The sequence below is a fragment of the Geotrypetes seraphini genome, chromosome 3, assembly GCF_902459505.1.
Source record: "Geotrypetes seraphini chromosome 3, aGeoSer1.1, whole genome shotgun sequence".
NCBI classification, from domain to species: domain Eukaryota; kingdom Metazoa; phylum Chordata; class Amphibia; order Gymnophiona; family Dermophiidae; genus Geotrypetes; species Geotrypetes seraphini.
The window spans coordinates 367431870-367453843 of record NC_047086.1 but is presented as its reverse complement, the minus strand read 5'-3'; the positions used below and the strand labels follow the sequence as shown (position 1 = coordinate 367453843).

The 21974-nt window shown below is 42.6% G+C and overlaps 1 protein-coding gene across 2 annotated transcripts in view; it reads right to left on the bottom strand.

Annotated features, from left to right (window-relative positions):
• Positions 1–4426: 4426 nt before the first annotated feature.
• MAL (mal, T cell differentiation protein) overlaps positions 4427–21974 on the bottom strand; it is a 71041-nt gene continuing 53493 nt past the window's right edge. For both annotated transcript variants that reach the window (XM_033935522.1, XM_033935521.1), the window contains exons 2-4: positions 16894–17076; positions 6091–6225; positions 4427–4954 (exon numbers count right to left, since the gene is read on the bottom strand). In XM_033935522.1, coding sequence (XP_033791413.1) covers positions 4877–4954; positions 6091–6225; positions 16894–17076 — 396 coding nt within the window. In that variant the 3' untranslated portion in view covers positions 4427–4876. The remainder of the gene's footprint in view (positions 4955–6090; positions 6226–16893; positions 17077–21974) is intronic.

Genomic DNA, 21974 nt, shown 5'->3' with positions numbered 1-21974 from the left:
GATATATATAAGTGGGTGATTGACATGGTATAGTATGCAATAACACATTTTAATAGCATACAGTGTAAGCAAAGACAGAACATATACTGTACTGTAGATAGATAAGACAGAGTTAGAAAATAAGCAAACTAGTTTAAAGAAAGTTGCATTTGAAGTTTAAAAAAAAAAAAAAAAGGTGCTTGAATATTATCTCAGCTACGGAATGAGTTTGTGTGTGACTAGTAGTTGGTTACTTCTATTAAAGGCCTGGGTGAAGAGAGAAGCTTTTAGCTGCTTCCTGAAGTAGAGATACTCTTGAATTATAATGAAGCATTTCAGGGAATGCATTCCAGAATGTAGGAGCTACTCCAGAGAAGGCTTACTGGCAGGTATCACATTGTGTGATGTCTGATGGAGAGGGTAGGAGTATTCCTTGGGAGAATCTTACTGACCTTAGAGTGGTGGTCTCAAACTTGCGGCCCGGGGGCCACATGCGGCCCGCCAGGTACTATTTTGAGGCCCTTGGTATGTTTATCATAAAAGTAAAATAAAACAGTTTCTTGATCATATGTCTCTTTAGATATAAATTGCAATATTATTATTAAGACTCAGCCAAAAGGAAAGATTTATAAACTATAAAGAGTTTTACATCCTGCAAAAATTGACATTTCTTTAATAAGACATTAACTATTTTTTCTGAGGCCCTCCAAGTACCTACAAATCCAAAATGTGGCCCTGCAAAGGGTTTGAGTTTGAGACCACTGCCTTAGAGGTATGAAGAGGGCAATCTTCTTTAAGTACTTTGGGCCATTTCCTTTAAAGGACTTGAAAGTTAGACTTAAGAGTTTTAAATGTATCCTTGTACTGGTAGTCGGTGAAGTTTTTGCTAAAATGGTATGATGTAGTACTAACAATCTGCGTGGATAGATTTTCTACTCAGCCCTTTCCTTCCATCTTTGGGGGAGGCCAAAGACTAACAACCAGACAAACTGAAGTTTTAAAACAAAGGCCTTAATGGGAGATTTTACAGGTCTCCTAACTGGCAGAGTCCAACCCAAGAATCTCTTCAAACCACAGGTGACAAGCCATTTTATTAACTTTATGAATCATTTATTATTATTTATATGCAAGTTAGTACATTTTCCAATCACAATTTAATTACTTAAGATCCAATGATAACATTGCATATGACTGCATTTTGCTACTAGGTCCCTATTTGGTTCATTGGTCATATGATTTCTTGTCAATCTTACTTCATTAGTAATTTCCCCTAACATTAGCAACTCCATAATGGTTTAATCATGCACAATTTTAGGGAACAAAAGGAAATAGGCAAGACAATAATTAATGGGGGATAGAAGAGAAAAAGAACATAGAGGGAAGGGGAAGTTGATAAACACTATTAATGGAAAACTCTTACTGGCTATCATGTGGGAGAGGTTGGGTAAGTACAGGAAAGGGAGCATGTGGAGGTTGTGAGCACAATGCAAAGGGGGTTGGAGGAGGGTAAACAAGTGACAGAAGACTGGAAGTAGATAGTGGAGAGGAGTAGGGTTACCAGATTTGTTCAAGAAAAAAGAGAACACGTGACCCTGCCAAGTCTGGGCTGCATATGGAGGCCCTCCAGTCTTGGCTGCAAGCTCAGGGCCTTCCAAAACTTGGACAAACTGCTGGCTTTTGAGAATTCAGCCAGAGCGCCGAACACTCCTCTAAAAAGAGGACATGTCTGGCTTTTCCCCAGTGTCTGGTAATTCTAGATAGGAGTGTTCCTTGGGGTGATGGGATATCAGAGAACTATATACAGTATCTGCACCTCTCTGTTTTCATTTTCCCCCATTATTTTTGATGGTAAATTATAGTGGTCAGTGCAGAATATCCAGATAAATTCTGACCACCTTATCTGAACAGTGGTCCCACGACAACAAGAGGACATCTGTTGAAAATCAGGGGCGGGAAACTACGAGGTGACACCAGGAAATTCTTTTTCACTGAAAGAGTGGTTGATCGCTGGAATAGTCTTCCACTACAGGTGATTGAGGCCAGCAGCGTGCCTGATTTTAAGGCCAAATGGGATCGGCACATGGGATCTCTTCACAGGGCAAAGGTAGGGGAGGGACATTAAGGTGGGCAGACTAGATGGGCCGTGGGCCCTTATCTGCCGTCTATTTCTATGTTTCTATGTGGCAATATATAGTCTGTATCTGGATAACTTAACCAGATATCTCAGGACATTCTCCCATCTGTTCTAAATTATCCAGATATGGTAAGTTAATTGGATGGTATACCGAATATTGGCAATATTCAGATCATTCCTAAGCCCACTCTGGCTCTGCCCCCCACTCTATCCCAGCGCTATCTCCATCCTCTGCACTTGTCCAGTTAACTTTTGCAATGGGTTCTCTTTAAACAGATAAAATGGTTTATTTGTGAAACTAATTGACAAATACATGTATTCATGTCTACAGGTACAGTAGTATGGCAACATATTTGTAATATTTTGATTTAGGAGTGGTTGCCCCACAGGCAGGATGGACGTGATTTAGAGGAGGCTTTTCAAAACCTGGACAAAGTGCCGGGTTTTGAAAAGCTGTCCAGACTCCTGGACAAGTCTGGGGAAATCCGGACGTCTGGTAACCCTATAAGTGTGCCTATGGCGTTGCTTTTCCTGGTACAAGTGCACATGTATGCCCCTTTCCGTAGACTATTCTGCATATGTGCCGATCACTATCACCAGTGACTGTTCTTGGGGAAATTAAGCAACCCTCCATGAACCTCATTTGCATATGAGTTTTCTTGAGAATGACTCATCATTTTGAAATTGGTAGATTTACAGTCACTATAGTGGCCTGCCGGACTGTACCAACATTATTAGAGAATCTGGCTCCGAGTGTGATGATTGAACCCAGGAAAGTAATCCTTCAGCCTGCCCTAACAGATCAAATACAGCCCTGACCTACACCCAGCTCAGAGACAAATAAACTTTTATTTTTGCAAAACCTGGTTGCAGGTTCCTGACCTTAGGAGCTAGCTGGTGCCCAAAGACTGTGTGTAAGGGAGACCAGGGTTACATTTATTTTAACATTAGCACTAGCAGTCTGGTTTCACTAGTTAAGGTGAGGCCCACTCTCAGAAAAAGCATCCTTTTCCATAACAAATCTAACGTCCTTTTCTCTGTAACCATCGTTTCATGAATACATTGAGAATCTGGAACTTGGCCTGCCTCTGGGATCCTGCATGTAAAATAGGTAGTATTTTTGTGAAGGCTTCCTTAGAAGTTCTGGATTTCAATTTTCTACCCAAAATCCTAAATTTGGCTTCCATAACCTTCCCCTCCTGCATCTTCCTATGACACTGGTAACCCACATGTATCTTGATGATAGCCAGCTCCTCTCCTGCACTTTCTTAAACCCTGAATGGACAGGCAGTGGAAAAGAGAAAAGGCAAATGACGGATGTAACAATTTATTTATTGTAATCTTCCAGATAATTCAACAACACGGTCATGTTTTAGCTAGAATACTTGCAGGAGGAGTCTGATAATATGCTGTCCGGGGGAGAGGGGGGGGGAACACATCTACCTTCATTAATAAAGAAATATGTCTAATTATCTCGTACTTCTGAGTTCCAGATGACATTCCAAAGTACAAACCCAACTGGAAACCAACTCTATGGAAAGCATGTTTCCAGTTGGTTTATTTGTAAGCAGTTGGATTTCTGTGTTCATACTGCGGGATGTCATCAAGAGCTCAAAAAGTATGAGATTAGGTGTATTTCTTTATAACAATAGTGGATATGGTTTTCTATTCCTTGGACAGCATATTATCAGACTCCTGAAGCAGGCACTCTAGCCAAAACATGACCGTGTCGAGTTGCGTTTTAGAAGATTTCAATAAAGAAATTGCTACATCCGTCATTGGCCATTTTGTCATCTTCATTGTCTGTTCATCCTGTGATGCTCTCCATGGAGTTGGTGTTGGTGTTGCACGCCTGGCATGAAGGTTGTGAACCTTATGTGTTAGGGTTTAAGAAAGGCAAGTTACCAACTACCCTGCTATGATGCACTATTCTAATGTTCAAATTATTCAAGCAACTGAAGAGAGAAAGGATCACAAATAAAAGCATTCCATTTGGGTAGGGATGTCAGAAAATGAATTAGAACATAAGAGCTGCCCTAATGGGTCAGACCAAAGGTCCATCTAACCCAATATCCTTTTTCTGAGAATGGCCAGTCTGAGTCACAAGTACTTGCTAAAGTCCTAAAAAGTAACAAAATTCTACGCTACTTAAGGAAATATGCTGCTTGTCCATGGGATTAAGTCTATCTATCGTAATGGTTTATGGATCTGTCATCCAGGAATTGGTCCAAACCTTTTTAAAATCCAGCTTTATCAACTGCATGAGGTTCTCTACCAGGAACAGCCAAATATGGACTAATAAAGACACACACATAAAAGAACCAGAAAAAAGCCTGGTATGATTTATTAGATTGAATCAAAATCACATTTCTGAGCAAGGGTCATTGTAGTGTATTTTATGTAGATTAATTGTATTTTGTTGAATAAGCAGTCAACTGCAGCAAAGTCCTTTCAATGACTTGTTTGGGAACAAAACGATGGGGAAAAAAATGTGTGTGACACATTTTCTAATATAAGATATACAAAACAATTTCTTACAGATTTCAAGTCTTAAGTCATACACATAATGTGAACAGTATCAACAGCATGGAAAAAAAAAAAAAAAAATCCCTCACAGCACACAGCCTATACATAATGAATAAAATATATAGCTTTAACAGCTATCCACAATGTGTCATCGTAATATACAACGTTGTATGCACTAATTTTGGCCATATAAAATATTATAGAAAGGATGTACAATGGAAAATAAACAGTTCTGCTTTAGGGAGATTTTTTCCACCTCATTAAACATCCCAAAGCATGGACTACATATGACAAAGTAGCAAGAAATGCGAATACCTAAAACAAAACAAAGATTAGTTAAGAATCAATTGTGATGAAAACAATTGTATAAGCATTGTCCTCTGTGTGGTTCATTTCATTTTTAAATCCTTTTATTAGGATTTTAATACATTAACCCAAACAATAAGAACAAATACATCTGTAATACAATGTTCTATGCATGGAAGCCTGATGTATAAACAGAAATATAAGCATGGAGAGGCATAAACCAGAGAAGAAAATTATGCCTACTTACATGCCCAAGAAAAAACAAAAGTTAACCATTATGCAAAGTCATACTATATAATACAATATACCACAACAGGATCTGAATAGCAAAATTTCAGATGACAGAGCCACTCGTCCTGGTCGCCCCTCCTTTTTGTCCATTCCTTAATTGTTCTTTTCTGTTCAAATATTGTACTTTTTCCCCTCCTTCCTCTTGTTCCAATTAGTCCCTGTCTTTTCGTCTGTCTCCGTCTCATGTTTCTATGTCTTATGAGTTAGTTTCCCCTTTTATTGTTTATTTTTTCAATGCTGTAAACTTGCTATTTTTACTTTGTAAAACCGCTTTGAATTTGGATAAGGCGGGATATCAAATTTTAATAAATTTGAAACTTGATCCCTGCCAGCAAAGATATGGCTTAATGGAGGAGGCAAGGCCGCCCCAATGAAAATATATTATGTGCAAGCTTACAGATTGAAGATTGCCACGGCCCATGGGTAAAATATATCCGCGGACTTGCAGCTTTGTGGGCAGCATGTCAGTTTCCCTGCATGTTAGCAAGTCTTACGCCCACCATTCATAGGGTTACTAGACGTCCGGATTTCCCTGGACATGTCCTCCTTTTGAGGACATGTCTGGACAGCTTATCAAAACCCGGCACGCGTGACATCATCACGTCTCATCTGTGCATGTGCAGATGCCCTCCTGACTGATGAGAGCAGGCAGTGGGGGGTGGGGCTATGGTAGGGGGCGGGACTGGGATGTAATGGGGCGGGGATGGGTGGGCCTGGGAGCGAGTCTAGGGGGTCCAGATTTTCCATTTGGAAAATATGGTAACCCTAACTTCATGTATTACCACACAAAAATATTATGATCCTTATCAAATTAAAATGATGTTTTAATTTGAATCACTTATAATGGCACTTACCACTGCAGCAACGTCTTCTTGGTAAACTTTATAATCAATTTTAGAGATAGACTTAGCAATAATTCTTGTAGCAACAGCTTGCAACACTGCAGCACTCAAGTAGAAGAGAGCAGCGATGCAGTGGTAGGAAACATCCTAGAAGGATTAAAAAAACAATAAATACATTGAACTATAAGCCAACTACACTTGATTAGTCAAGAGTTGTGAAGCCTGAGGAAATGCATGAATCTGCTTTACTCCAATGAGTTTATTCAAAAAAATGACTTACACTGGGGAAAAATAAATGGTCTTAAACCATCAAGAAGACATTTAAAATTGTTTATTGCTCGAAAACAGAAAAATTTTTGTAATTAAAAATAAAACAAAACAACAAAAAGTCCCCACAACACACAAATTCAATGTACTTCCCAAATAAGTCATATCCCTGAATAAAGTCATTTGGAGTCCTTTTTACAAAACTCAGATTTTAAAAAATGGCCTTCATATGTCATTCCCGTACGCTAAGCCCAAAAAAACTCGGATATTGTGAAAAATCAATAATGTTGCAAAAACACTTTCACAAGAAAAATGCACAATGTCTGATGGATAGAAACAGCACAGCTCAGGCTTAATTACAAAGTGCAATTGAAAAACAGGAGGAAAAAGCCTCAGACTAGGGCCCTTCCACCGCCATAAGAGGTGGTTAAAGGTGGTTAGGCGTTAACCTCATCGGCAAAAAACCTCCATTTCAGTGCAAAGGATAAAAACCTTGTGTGGTGCTGTTTTGTGCTAAAAGATAGAAGAAAAGACTTTCAACTTATCTTCTAGTTGATTGGTACACCAACGGTGGCCAGCGTTTCACAAGTCTGCTACCTCAGGGTGTAACGTATCCGATCAAGCTTCAAATAGGACGCCAGAAGATGCAATTCAAGCACCTTTCCAGCGACATTGTACCGCTGCTGTGGCGCCTTGCTGAAGAGCTTATGAGCACATTTAAATATTTAAAATCCTTTAAATGTTATATGAAGATATTATTTGAGAAACTTGCCCAGTATTGATGAGGGGTTTTTTTGTGTTTTGTTCTATACATTCATCTTTAGCATTAACTTTTAACATTCAACTTTCTTCCATTTTTCCACTTTCTTCTCAAACTCTACCTACTTTTCCATGTCTTCCCTTCCCATCTATCCATGTGTACCATCTCCTCCCTCTTTCTTCTCCCCTATTCCCATCTATCCATAAAAAGCATTTCTTCTTATCTCTTCCCTGCTGCACCCATTGCTGTGCACCATCTCCTCCCTTTGTCTCCCCTTCCCCTCCATCCTTGTGCACCATCTCATCCCTCTCCCATGATCAAATGACTCTGTCTTCCCTCTTTCCCCTCATATGGTCTGGCATATTTCTCTTCTCCTTCCCATAGCCTGGAATCTCTCTCCTTTCCCTTGGTCTGGTATCTCTCCTTTCCTCCCTCATCCCAAGGTTTAACATCTCTCTCCTCCCTGCAGTCTGGCATCTCTCTCTTCCCCTCCTTCCCTTCCATTCCAGTGGTTTGACATCTCTCTCTTCCCCATGCATCTCTACCTCACTCCTTTCCCACCACCATGTCCAATAATTCTCTCTCTCTCTCTCTCTCTCCTCCTCTCTCTGCCCAACAATTCTCCTCTTTCTTCATCTCCCCATGTGCACCATCTCTCTCTCCCTCTCTCAGACACCCAATTCTCCCTTTCTATTCCCTCCCTCAGCATCTCTTTCCCTCACACTCTTTATTCTTCCATCCTTTGGCTCATGCTCCCCTCCCTCCTTCCTTTCATTATACAGTATGTCCCAAGTTCATGCCCCTCCCTCCTTTCATCATTTGTCTGAAATTTGTGCTCCCCCCTTCTTGAGTCCCAACACGCCCTCTCCCTTCCTCTATTCTGTGTCTCCCTCCGGTGGGTGTTTACCTTCTGGCAGGCTCCCTCCTCTTCACTGCTGCACTCGTCCCATGGCTGAGCCGGAAGCCATCTCTCTGACATTGCCAGAAAGCAAATATCCAGAGGTGGCAATGAGCAAAACGCTGCATTGCCCTCAAACTGGCTGCCTGCGGCTCTTGATTTGGAAACCCCTGATGTAGTGTAAGGTGCACAGTCACTGCGTGCCGCATAAAATGGCCAGGTGGGCCAGATATGCCCCGCGGGCCTTGGGTTTAACACATGTGCTCTAGAGGATTACAGGAGGCAACATGGATTCACTAGAGGTATGTCTTGTCAGACAAATCTGATCAATTTCTTTGACTTGGAGACCAGAGAATTGGATAGAGGATGTGCACTAGATGTGGTGTATTTAGATTTTAGCAAAACCTTGGCAATGTTCCACACAGACGTCTAATAAATAAACTGAGTGCCCTCGGGGTCACTCGGAGAAATTGAAAGGGGACAGGTTCAGAACAAATGCTAGGAAGTTCTTTTTTACCCAGAGGGTGGTAGACGCATGGAACGCTCTTCCAGAGGTTGTGATAGGCCAGACCACAGTACAGGGGTTCAAGGAAGGTTTGGATAGGTTCCTAAAGGATAAAGGGATTGAGGGGTACAGATAGAAGCAGAGGTAGGATATAAAAATGGTCAAATCACTTCACAGGTCAAAGGTCCTGGTGGGCCACCGCGGGAGCGGACCACTGGGCGGGATGGACCTCTGGTCTGACCCAGTGGAGGCAACTTCTTATGTTCTTATGTTCTTATGAGTCCCAAAGTGATGGGCTGGGTCAAGAACTGGTTGAGTGAAAGGCAACAGAGGGTAGTGATCAATGGAGATCGCTCTGAGGAAAGGGATGATATCAGTGGTGTGCCTCAAGGTTCTGTTCTTGGGCCTGTTCTTTTTAACATTTTTATAAATGATATTGCTGAAGGATTGTGGGGTAAGATTTGCCTCTTTGCAGATGATACCAAAATCTGCAATAGAGTAGACATGCCAGATGGTGTGAATAACATGAAGAAAGACCTGGCGAAGCTTGAAGAATTGTCTGAAATTTGGCAGCTAAGATTTAATGCTAAGAAATACAAGGCCATACATTTGGGCTGCAAAAACCCAAGGGAACAGTACGGTTTAGGAGGTGAAGAACTTTTGGACACGAAAGAGGAGCAGGACTTGGGTGCAATAGTATGTGATGATCATAAGGTGGCCAAACAGGTTGAAAAAGTGACAGCGAAGGCTAGAAGGATGCTAGGGTGCATAGGGAGAAGTATGGTCAGTAGGAAAAAGGAGGTAAGACTCTAGTGAGACCTCATTTAGAATATTGTGTACAATTCTGGAGGTTGAATTTTCAAAAAGATATAAATAGGATAGAGTCGGTCCAGAGCAAGGCTACTAAAATGGTCGGTGGTCTTCATCATAAGGCATATGGGGAGAGACAAAGATTTCAATATGTATACTTTGGAGGAAAGGTGGGAGAGGGGAGATATGATAGAGACATTTAAATACCTACATAGCATGAGGCAAATGTCTTTCATTTGAAAGGAAGCTCCAGAATGAGAGGGCATAGAAAGAAGTTAAGAGGTGATAGGCTAATCTAAGGAAATACTTTGTAATAGGAAAGGTGGAAGATGTATGAAATATTCTCCCGTGGTGGTGGAAACAAAGACTGTCTGAATTCAAGAAAGTATGGTATAGGCATGTGGGATCTCTTAGGGAGAGAAGGAAATTGTGAATGCTGTAGATGGGCAGACTGGATGGGCCATTTGGCCTTTATCTGCCTTCATGTGTCTATGTTTCTGTATAGTTCTCTCCATTCATATATTTATTTTTCAGAAGTTACTGATTACTTTTAACATTACAGCCAGACAGACAACAGCTCAGAGGCAAACAAAAGGTTTATTCATGTACTCAGAAGTTAAAATAAAAATTCTGATATCCTCCTAACAATCTTTTCCATGTAAAAACGGGTCTGGTCTTCTGCTAGCCCAACAAACAGGAACACAGTTATGAACAAGCTACAAAATTTTCTACTGCTTTACCTTGCAGTAGACACAGCTTCAAGCCTCTTTAGGACCTTGCAATCTTTTCCTTATGTCCCTGGCAGTCTTCTCTCTGGTATGGCAGAAACTCCACTTCCTACATTAAAAGGATACCAGCTACAACCCCCTCACTATTCCTAGGATCTGACCCCAAGATTGCAAAAGGGCTCTCTTTCCTCTAGGCCTCCACTCGTTCATCTCTGTTTGGGGATTATCTCTCCACTGACTAAACTACACTATCCATGCTAACCCCTCTATAACTAGGCCTCTTTAAAGGTGGTCCTTTGATGGACTGCACTTAAGAGAGAACAGAACAGGAGTTTCCTATACACTCCATCACACATACATTGAGAACAATGTTTCTGTGCCATATTGAACACAAAAATGAGATTTGCATGTAGCTCATGAGATTTACAAGCAGCTCAAGAGATTTAATTAACACCATCAACTGCTAAAGAACAATTGCCTCCAAAAACTGTAGGCAAAGAGGGCATAAGGCCTGATGGAGATGGTTAGAATTCCCAGCCAGGGTTACAAAAGAATTTGCGTCTTTTCTTTAAATATGCATGCCCTGGGGAATGCTGGGAATTGTAGGCAGCCAATGCTATTTGATTTATTCATTTTTTTAAACTGTTTCTTAATGGGTTTAAACTTTTAAAAAGAAAAGAGGTTTTAAGGTCTTTAGAAGTTGTTTATATGATCCCTGCGGTTAAATTACTCCTAATTTTGTGTATAGTCTCTTTAATCTTGAAGGTCTCATTTTGGAAGTTAGGGGTCTCCAAGAGTGGGATTTTCAGTCTCATTCAAGTTAGCACATATAGAAGATGAGAATGGTAGTATTTTGAGCCAAAATTAAAATTTTTTAATGTCATGTTTGATTAAAATTAGAGATTGGAGTCTCTAAGTATTTAAAACAGGATGTAAGGCTTCTGATTAGCTGGTGCCAGTTGTAGCTGTCTTGAATTTCAGTGTCAGTGGATGGAGACAGTGGCGTAGTAAGAGGGGGGTGGTCCACCCAAAGCACAGTCTTGGTGAGGGCGTTGGCACCCCCCTTCCTCTCCGCCTCCCGCTCCTTCCCACTTCTACCCTCCCCCCCCCCCACTGCATGCGTGCCTTCACTCCCCCCACCCACCCACCGTACCTCTAGCTCTTCGCCGGCATAAGCAGCAACTCCAGCCTGATGCTCACATCAGCATCGGCTCTCCCTCTGACATCACTTCCGGGTCCCGCGCCTAGGAAGTGATGTCAGAAGGAGAGCCGATGCGGGCAGCAAGTTGGTGATGCTGCTCATGCCAAGAAAGTTAAAGAGGTACGGGGGGAAGGGACACATGCATATGGCAGGAGGGGGAGGGGGTCAGCGAAGAGAGTGGGGGGAAGTCTCCACTGCCTTGGGCACCTCTCACCCTCACTACGCTACTGAGTAGAGAGTAACTGATGCTGTGAAGAAGAAGAGAAGTTTATTGTGTGAAAGAAGTTTATAACTGAGAAAGTGAGAATTGTGAGCTGTGTGAGAATTGCTGACTGGGAGCCCAATTCTCTAAAGTCACTGTGCTTTTAACGATGGCACTAAACCATTGTTAAATGCATGTATTTTACTGCCTAATTATGAAAACGGCTCACCATGGTCTTTTCCGTGCTTTCTAGCAGCCTCCAATTGTACTATGTAAATGTAGTACAATAAGATCATTAATATTAAAACTGTAGTATATAACAAGGTCATTAATATTAAAATGAGCTCTCTGGGCAATTCTCCAAAAGAAATGCCCCTCTATTTATGAGGAATCAGGGCTGATATTTACTGGCAGGGCCTGAGCTGTCGTAACCTTACTTTCCTGTCGGTAACTGAGCACTGATTGGCTCAGGCACTGACAGGTAAATAAAGCAGCTCAGACCCGCCACCACGAATGGCCACGATTCTCTATCCCCACTGCAGAGCCCAAAACAAAACTGGTGTCTAGTACCCCCCCCCCTCCACGCCGACATTGCAACCCCCTACCGATGCCTCCCCCAAACCCATGCGGAAGATCAGTAGGAGGAATGCCCACTCCTTCCTGCCGCAGGGTTGGGGAACCCCCTGACAGCAAACTCTTCCCCCTGACAATCCCCCACCACACCTGCCCCCTTCTCAGCTCTCCTTATCCCCATCCTCCTACTTGCCCTGCCCTTCAGAATAATAATAATAATAATAATAATAACTTTATTTTTGTATACCGCCATACCCCGAAGAGTTCTAGGCGGTTCACATTATTTAGACAGAGATTACAAGTGGTTACATATCAAATTGATCATGGAGTAGTTTGACAGAGATTACGAGTGGTTACACAAATTGATCATAGAGTAGCAGACAGCAAGGAGAGAGTATTTACAAGTGATTACATATCAAAATGGTCATAGAGTTGCGAACAGCAAGGAGAGAAGTAGTGGGAAGAGGAGGGAGAACAGGGGGGGCGAGGATCAGAAGGGGGGGGAAGAGGATTGGAAGGGGCATTGAGGGTCTTGGTCTCGGAATAGGTGAGTTTTGAGTAATTTTCTGAAGTCGAGGTAGTTGTGGGCCTTGAGGACCATTTGGGCTAGCCAAGGGTTTAGTTTGGCGGCTTGGAAGGCGTAGGTTTTGTCTATGAATTTTTTTGAGTGGCATAGTTTTAGGGAGGGGAAGGCGAAGAGTTGAATTTTACGGGCGTTCTTGTAGTTGTGGTTAAGGGTGAAGTGAGGGGTGATGTAGCTTGGGGATAAACCAAATAACGTTTTGTAGCAAAAACAGGCGAATTTGAATATGATTCTGGATTCTAGAGGGAGCCAGTGAAGTTTATGGTAGAAAGGGGTGATATGGTCCCATTTTTTCAGGCCAAATATGAGGCGGACTGCGGTGTTCTGGATCATCCTTAGTCTCCTGATGGTTTTCTTTGTGGAGCCTAAGTAGATGATGTTGCAGTAGTCCAGTATGCTGAGTATGGAGGATTGCACTAGGAGGCGGAATGAAGAGTCGTCAAAGTATTTTTTTATGGTGCGGAGTTTCCATAGAGTCGAGATACTTTTCCTGACTGTGATATCAGTGTGTTTCTCGAGGGATAGATGTTTGTCCAGTGTTACTCCCAGAACTTTTAAGGTTTGTTCAAGGGGGAATGTGGATCCTTTCACTTGAATAGTGGTGTCTTTGATTTTGTCATTGGGGGTTGCTAGGAAGAATTTTGTTTTGTCTGGGTTTAGTTTTAGTCTAAAGGTTAGCATCCAGAGTTCTATCTGACTAATTATGCTTGTGAGGGAGTTGAGGAGCTCTTGAGTGAAACTGGTTAGAGGGATGACTATGGTAATGTCGTCTGCGTATATAAAGAATTTTAGCTTGAGGCTTTGCAGGAGGTTTCCTAGGGAGGTGAGGTATATGTTGAACAGGGTGGGGGACAGGGGGGAGCCCTGTGGCACACCACAGGAGTTTTCCCATGGGTAGGAAAGAGAGTCGTTTTTGAAAACCCTGTAGGATCTGTTCCGTAGGAACCCATTGAACCAGTTAAGAACCTGGCCGGAGATGCCAATGTAGGCAAGGCAGTCTAGAAGAATGTCATGGTCGACTAGATCGAATGCACTGCTCAGGTCCAGTTGTATGATCAGGGCACTGGTTCCCCGACTGAAGAGTGTGTGTATGTGGTCTAGGAGGGAGGCTATGATGGTTTCGGTGCTGTGGTTGGAGCGAAAGCCTGATTGGTTGTCATTTAGGATATCAAATTTATCTAGGTATGTGGTAAGTTCGGCGTTTACCACCCCTTCAGTCATTTTGGTGAATAGCGGGATACTAGCAATAGGTCTGTAGTTGGATGGGGAGCTAGATGGTTCTTTCTTGTTTTTTATGATAGGAGTTATTGAAATGTGGCCTTGTTCTGCTGGGAAACTGCCAGTGGTTAGTAATAGGTTAACCCATGCTAACATATTGGTCTTAAAATGGATTGGAGCAGTTTTCATAATGTTGGGGGGGCAGGTATCCAGTCTGCAGAAGGAGTTTGAATATTTGAATGACAGGAGAAGGTGTGTGTGGGGGGGGGGGGTTCTACTGCTGTCACTCCACATGCTCCTCCAAGTCAAAAGAGTAACCAGACTTAGTTAAATCTCTGACTTGGGAGTAGCAAGTAATGCTTGAGGCCAAACACATTTGAGAACAGGCAAAATTGCAGCAGCAAGAAGAAAGGCTCCCGTCACTCAGCAAATGATTCTGAAGTGCAGAGCAAGTAGAAAAGGTGGCATTTGGGGAGGACTGAAGCTAGTAATGTACAAGAGAACATAAATTGCTATGCTGGGACAGACTGAAGGTCCATCAAACCATGTTTCCAACATGACCATCCCAGGTCCCAAGTACCTGTCAGAAACCCAAAGAGTAGCAACATTCCAGCGCTGAGATTGTGATGTCATAATGCCTCATTCCACCAATGACTAAGAGCCAGACTCATCATTGATGTCACAATGGCTTGATTATCCTATACTTGGCTCACATAAGAACATAAGAATTGCCAGACTGGGACAGACCTCAGGTTAAAAGGCGTCATGTATGCAGGTAAATTAGGAAAATCCCTTGTCTTCAAATTCACTAAGCTTTGGAATAACCTCCCTGCCCCGCTGTGGAACCTAGGCTCATTCCAATTATTCTGAAAGCATCTGAAAACTTGGTTTTTCTCTAAAACGTAAAGCTATCTATTTAAAATGTAAAGCTAGCTATCCTCTACATAACCTCTAATTTCTTATTGTATCCTCTCTCATTTATTGAATTACCTGTAAACCGTGTCGAGCTCTATCTTTATGGAGATGATGCGGTATACAAACTTAGGGTTTAGTTTAGTTTAGTCCATCAAGCCCAGCATCCTGTTTCAAACAGTGGCCAACCCAAGTCCCAAGTACCTAGCTAAATCCCAAGTAGTAAAACAGATTTATGTAGGGTCAGTACAACAGGTAAGCAGCAGCAGCTTTTGACACCCTCTTGCCTTGCTTACCCCATTGCGCCAGCCCTGCAACTTAAAAATGAACTAAAGTCTTTTTTTATATATATAAATCTTTATTGATTTTCCATAACTTAATAAAAAGTGCAATACAATATTCATCAGTAATAACAATTAGGCACTTAAATTCAATAAACCCCCCACCCAACCAATATTTACATCAAGGAATTACACTAAAGATATATCCCTCCCCCCCCTCCCCCCCCCCCCCCGGATATGTCTAAATTATATCATCAATAAGAAGGATAAAGAGAACTATAGCAATGTTACAAAAGACATCAATGGACCCCAAACTAGGTTAAAAATCTTAGAATGCCTTAACATGTCAGCATTTATTTTCTCATACCTATAGGTTAAACATAAATTTGCCCACCAAAAAGGAAAATTAAGTCGATCACAATTTTTCCAATTGCAAGTTACCATTTGCATGGCTATCCCTGTCATAATTAAGAAAAGCCAGCATTTATAGCGGTCTATAGGGGGCTTAATATGCAGCAAAGTTCCACATATAACTACCTTGTATGTCAATGGAATGGATGATTCCAGTATGTTATTAAAACAAACTAAAATCTTTACTCTTTACCAGACAGTTTCTTGGATCCAGAAATAAAGAAGGTACCAGGGAAAACTTACAGGTAAAAATATTATCCTGGTCAGCAGTCAAAATGATTTATAGAAGGAAAAGTGTGACTTTTTGCAGATGATATCAAGATTTGTAACAGAGTAGACACCGAAGAGGGAATGGAAAATATGAAAAATGATTTGCAAAAGTTAGTGGAATGGTCTAATGCCTGGCAACTAAAATTCAATGCAAAGAAATGCAGAGTAACGCATTTGGGGATTAATAAATCGGAAGGAACCATATATGCTGGGAGGTGAGAAGTTGATATGCACGGACGGGGAGAGGGACCTTGGGTGATAGTGTCTGAAGATCTAAAGGCAAAAAAACAGTGTACCAAGGCGGTGGCTGCTGGGCTGTATAAAGAGAGGCGTAGCCAGTAGAAGGAAGAAGGTATTGATGCCCCTGTACAGGTCATTGGTGAGGCCCCACTTGGAGTATTATGTTCAGTTTTGGAGACCCTATCTGGCAAAGGACGTAAGAAGTCTTGAAGCGGTCCAGAGGAGGGCGACAAAAATGATAGGAGGCTTGCACCAGAAGACGTATGAGGAGAGACTGGAAGCCCTGAATATGTATACCCTAGAGGAAAGGAGGGACAGGGGAGATATGATTCAGACGTTCAAATACTTGAAGGGTATTAACATAGAACAAAATCTTTTCCAGAGAAAGGAAAATGGTAAAACCAGAGGACATAATTTGAGGTTGAGGGGTGGTAGATTCAAGAGCAATGTTAGGAAATTCTACTTTACGGAGAGGTTGGTGGATACCTGGAAAGCGCTCCTTAGAGAGTTGGTGGAAAGGAAAACGGTGACTGAGTTCAAAGAAGAGTGGGATGAACACAGAGGATCTAGAATCAGAAAATAATATTAAATATTGAACTAAGGCCAGTGCTGGGCAGACTTGCACAGTCTGTGTGTCTGTATATGGCCATTTGGGGGAGGATGGGCTGAAGAGGGCTTCAATGGCTGGGAGGGTGTAGAAGGGCTGGAGTAGGTTTTGACGGAGATTTCGGCAGTTGGAACCCAAGCAAAGTACCAGGTAGTGCTTTGGATTATTGCCCAGAAATAGCTAAGAAGAAAAATTTAAATTAAAAAAAAAAAAAAAAAATTAAATTGAATCAGGTTGGGCAGACTGGATGGACCATTCGGGTCTTTATCTGCCGTCATCTACTATGTTACTATGTAATGTTACTATAAAACAACAACAACAACAACAACAACAAAAAACAACAACTTACCAATATGATCCAGGATGATTTCCCACCATGAATTCCCATAATATACAGGACCATGAAGGCAGTGGTGGCCACAAAGCAAAATATTGAGACAAACATAACCCAACCTTGGGTGTCAGAGATACCTGGATATACAGCATCCATTCTTGTGGAAGCTACGAGAATCCAGACTAGACCACCAAAAATCTATAAATAAAAAATATAGTTGAAATTATTAAAACCCTTGTACATTATATTTGACCCAAACTGGAATAAATGTGCTAAATCTTACACCAGTTGTTTACGTAAGACTAATGTATATGCTTACCGTAATTTATTACATTCGAGTAGAATCTGATTTTATTTTTTATAAGCAATGACTATTAGATGGGTCATTATACATTCAATGTACCTAGCCTGGCATATTTAAATCAGAACCAACCTAGAATTATTGTACAAAGAATTGGAGAAGAGCATTTGTGCAATCCCTCCTCTCTGTACCCTTCTCCTCTACCGCCAACTCCCATCTCCGTCCCTTCTACCTTGCTGCACCGCATGCCTGGAACAACCTGCCTGGCTTGCTCCGTCAGGCTCCGTCTCTCTGGCGGTATTCAAAGCCAGACTAAACACCCACTTATTTGAAGCTGCAGTGTAAGGAACTGTGAATATCATTTTATTAGCATGTTTGGGAATATAGAGAGAATCAAAATGGAGAATAGATAGATGTTTTCTTCTATCTCTGTAACATGATAGATCCTGGCTTATAATTCGATATGGCAGTCCAGCAAGGCTTTTGCTATCTGTCTGATACTTATTGGTAGTTGACCATATGATTGGGTTAGACCGAAGACGGTACCAAACAGAGAACTCGGGGGACGAAGACAGGAGTAACAAGATAAGCCAAGTCATATCCTATTTCCCCCCCCCCCCCCACGCCAGAAGTCTGAGTTGAGGTGATCCAGACCTGTGCAGGACTGTATAGCTATTCTGGGATAGGGATAATGGGAGGTGATGGAAAGCACCCAATCACAGGTGGAGGTGGAAAAGGGTGACCAGTACTAGCTAATAATAATTGGTTAGAATTATGGACCCAATAATCCACCCTCTGTGGACTTGGGCATTTGGACAGAGCTCAGAAGACATGTCTGCAGGAAAGTTTGGGATTTTCCACCCATCACATGGCCTAAATTAATGTATACAAGCTGTTGAAGGGAGGAGGGGGGAGTTCAGTTGGAGAGGCTGAATCCCGATTGGGACCCATTCCTCATCTGCAGGATTCTAAGGGCTCCTTTTATTAAGCCGCGTTAGCAGCTTTAGTGCACGCGGCTTTTAATCACGCGCTAGCCCCTGCGCTAGCCGAAAAATTACCGCCTGCTCAAGAGGAGGCGGTAGCGGCTAGCGCGGCCGGCGGTTTAGCAGGCGCTATTATGCACATTTCGCCGCAAATGCGGCTTAATAAAAGGAGCCCTAAGTTGTTACAGAGAAAGACTTGGGGAAAGTATGAGTTTCCTTTCATTTGATATCGAATGCAGTTGTAGTTGCTTTTTCAATCTTCATACGCTAAGAAAAGTCAGATCCTGCTTCCACCAACAACATTTCGCTGTCCTTGTCCAATCCATCATTCTATCCAGACTCGATTACTGCAACTCCATCTACCTAAGCCTAACAAAGAAAAGTCTTCTCAGACTTCAGCGGATTCAGAACACCGCAGCTAAACTAATCTTCGCAAAAGGCAAATTCGATCACGTCTCCCCGCTTCTGTCTAAGCTTCACTGGCTCCCAGTCTTCCTCAGGGTTCGCTACAAATGCGCCTGTCTTACCTTCAAATCTCTTCACGGCATCCTTCCTCCCCTCTTCCCACTATCTTGGCTCTCAAGTACTCACTCCACCAGATCCACTCAGAAATTCAAACTATCCTTCCCTTCTCTAATCGGCATCTCCCATTCAGGAAAACTTGGTGCATCCCTCCTCTTCAGGATCACCGAGCTGTGGAACAGCTTCACGTCCCATCTTCGGAGTTCGACCTCCCTCCAACATTTCAGAAAACATCTGAAAACCTGGCTTTTCTCCAAAATGTAACTTCGCCCTCCCTCTCCACTATTCTAAGTCCCCTCTTCCCTTCCTGCTCACCAAGCCCTTCTCCCTTCCATTGTAGTTCCTTTCTTTGTTTATAATTCCTGTAAACCGTGTCGAGCTCCACTTCCGTGGAGATGACGCGGTATATAAACTTAAGGTTTAGTTTAGTTTTAGTTAAATGTAGGAATTGATTTACTTAGGAATTAGACAGACACAGAATCAAGAGGTAGGATTGAGAGAGTTGGTTTACTGCAATAGAGATTGCGATTTGTCTATAAACCCTCCAGTGATGCAGATTCTCGATGTGTAAATAATCTTTTTTGTGATTATCATATTTATTCTTCCAATAAACCAATTTAATTATTTAATCTTATTTCTGGTCTTAGCGGTTGTGTTGGAGTGAGTTTCTGGTACTTATATTTCACAAAAATGGACCTCTGGGGAAACATAGCAAAAGAGATAAAGCACACACATTTATTTTGAGGTTTAGAGGGCCTGGACAGGCGATTCTAAGGGCTCCTTTTACGAAGCCGCGTTAGCGGTTTAACACGCATAATAGCGCGCGTTAAACTGCCAGCCGCGCTAGCCGCTACCGCCTCCTCTTGAGCAGGCGGTAGTTTTTTTGGCTAGCGCAGGGGTTAGCGCGTGATAACAAGTCGCGTGCGCTAAAGCCGTTAACAGGGCCGCCATCAGGGCAGTACTACCAGTCCTGCATTCAGGGGCCCGGAGGTGACAGGGGGCCCGGGCTCCCCCAGGGTCCTAGGGCAGTGTTCCCTCTAAGGCAGCGGTCTCAAACACGCGGCCAACGTGTGGCTCTCCAGGTTTTATTTGTGGCCCGCGGTCTGGAGGCCATCATTCTCTTCCTTTTGGAGCAGCAGCCGGCTCGTTCGTTCAAAGCCGCGGGTTGGCGGCTCCTTGCGCTATCCACTCCTGCGTCGGAAGCCTCTCTGATGTCACAACATCAGAGAGGCTTCAGACGCAGGCGCGGATCTCGCAAGGAGCCGCCACCCGCGGTTTTGAACGAACGAGCCGGCCAGACACGCTGCTGCTCCAGTGGCGTACCAAGGGGGGGGGGGGCGGTCCACTGTTCTCCTTAGAGTGCGGCTCGTGGCTCGTCTAGAGCAGTGGTGCCCAACCTGCTTCCCTTCCCTTCTCACTGCTGCCATCGGGGATCAGGCCGGCACCGTGTCTTTGATCTCCCTGCTTCTCTTCCCTGCTGGGCCGACCAACTCTCGCGGCGGCCCGACGTCAATTCTGATGTCGAGAGGACGTTCTGGCTAGCCAATCGCTGCCTGGCTGCCCGGAACGTCCTTTCCGACGTTAGAATTGACGTCGGGTGGCGAGAGTTGATCGGCCCAGTGCAGAAGAGAAGCAGGGAAATTTCGTCCTGTTCCCGATTGCGGCAGCGGCAGCAGCCTATTCCGCGGCGGTGGTGGCATGGGGGAGGCAGGAAGGAAAAAAGAAAGAAGGTGTGGGGGGGGACAGGGAGCCAGAAAAAAAAGCAAAAAATGGGGCACGGAGGAAGGAATGAAGAAAGAAAGAGGGGGGGGACAGGGAACCAGAAACAAAGCAAAAAAATGGGGCACAGAATCAGAGAAAGACAGACATAGAGAAAGAAAGAAAAAGTTGGGGGAGGGAATGAGGTCTGGAGGAGAGGAAGCATACAGGAGGCTGAAAGAAGGGAAGAAATATTGGATGCACAGTCAGAAGAATAAAGTGCAACCAGATGAAATTACCAAACAAAGGTAGGAAAATGATTTTATTTTCAATTTAGTGATCAAAATGTGTCTGAATTTATATATGCTGTCTATATTTTGCACTATGGCCCCCTTTTACTAAATCGCAATAGTGTTTTTTAGTACAGGGAGCCTATGAGCGTCGAGAGCAGCGCTGGGCATTTAGCGCAGTTCCCTGCGCTAAAAACTGCTATTGTGGTTTAATAAAAAGGATGGGGGGTATATTTGTCTATTTTTGTATGGTTGTTACTGAGGTGACAATGCATAGAGTCATCTGCCTTGACCTCATTGAAAAAACCCGGAATAGGAATGATAATTAACATTTTCTCAGCGTATAGTGTTCTTTGTGTTTTTTAGTTTTATTTTTGGTAGATCATTTTGACTTGGTCATTTTAAAGTAGCTCGCAAGCCCAAAAAGTTTGGGCATCTCTGAGCTAGAGCGTTGAAACTGTGTATTTCTATTTTATCCCCCCTTTTACAAAACTGTGGAGCGTTTTTTAGCGCCAGCCGTGGTGGTAGCAGCTCTGATGCTCAGAATTCTATGAGCGTCAGGGCTGTTACCACTGTGGCTAAAATCCACACTACAGTTTTGTAAAAGGGGAAGGGGTTCGTTTGTGATGACATATTCCATACTAGGCGAAGGTGTTTTCTGTGTTCTGTGTGTTTGAAAGACATGGTTTTCTGTTAGGATTGATGATGTAGGATTGATCTGTGCTGGTCTGGCTTGTTTAGTTTTACAATGGGTGTATTGATGTACTACTCACTGCAATATGTAAGATGCTGCCTTTTCCTAAGTACTCATGTGTGACGTGTGGTTTGTTACTAAAAATCATGTTTTTCTTACAGATGGGGGGGTGCCAAAAAATGATGGGCCCCGGGTGTTACATATGTTAGGTACGCCACTGTATGTAGATACCAGAAAGCTGGCGTAGCAAAAACTTTAAGTAAATTGTTATTCTTCTAAGTTTTGAGTATTTAACACTCCCACAATCTCACGGGCACTCGTTTCAAGTTTCAAGTTTATTGAGATTTTGATTTAAACGCAATATCAAATATTTTCAATGCGTATAACAAAAATAAATTTGGGGAAATAAATAAAACCATTTGAACAATAAACATACAAACATATCCATAGATGATTAAAAATACATAAGGAGTACAAGAATAAACTACATTTGTTTAAAAATGCGTCCTCCATGCCTGCTCATAAATTTGTGGAGTATGTAACTTGTCGCTCATGCATATTTTTTTTTGCACACATCTCATCAATCATTAGAGGAAACATTGGTCCTA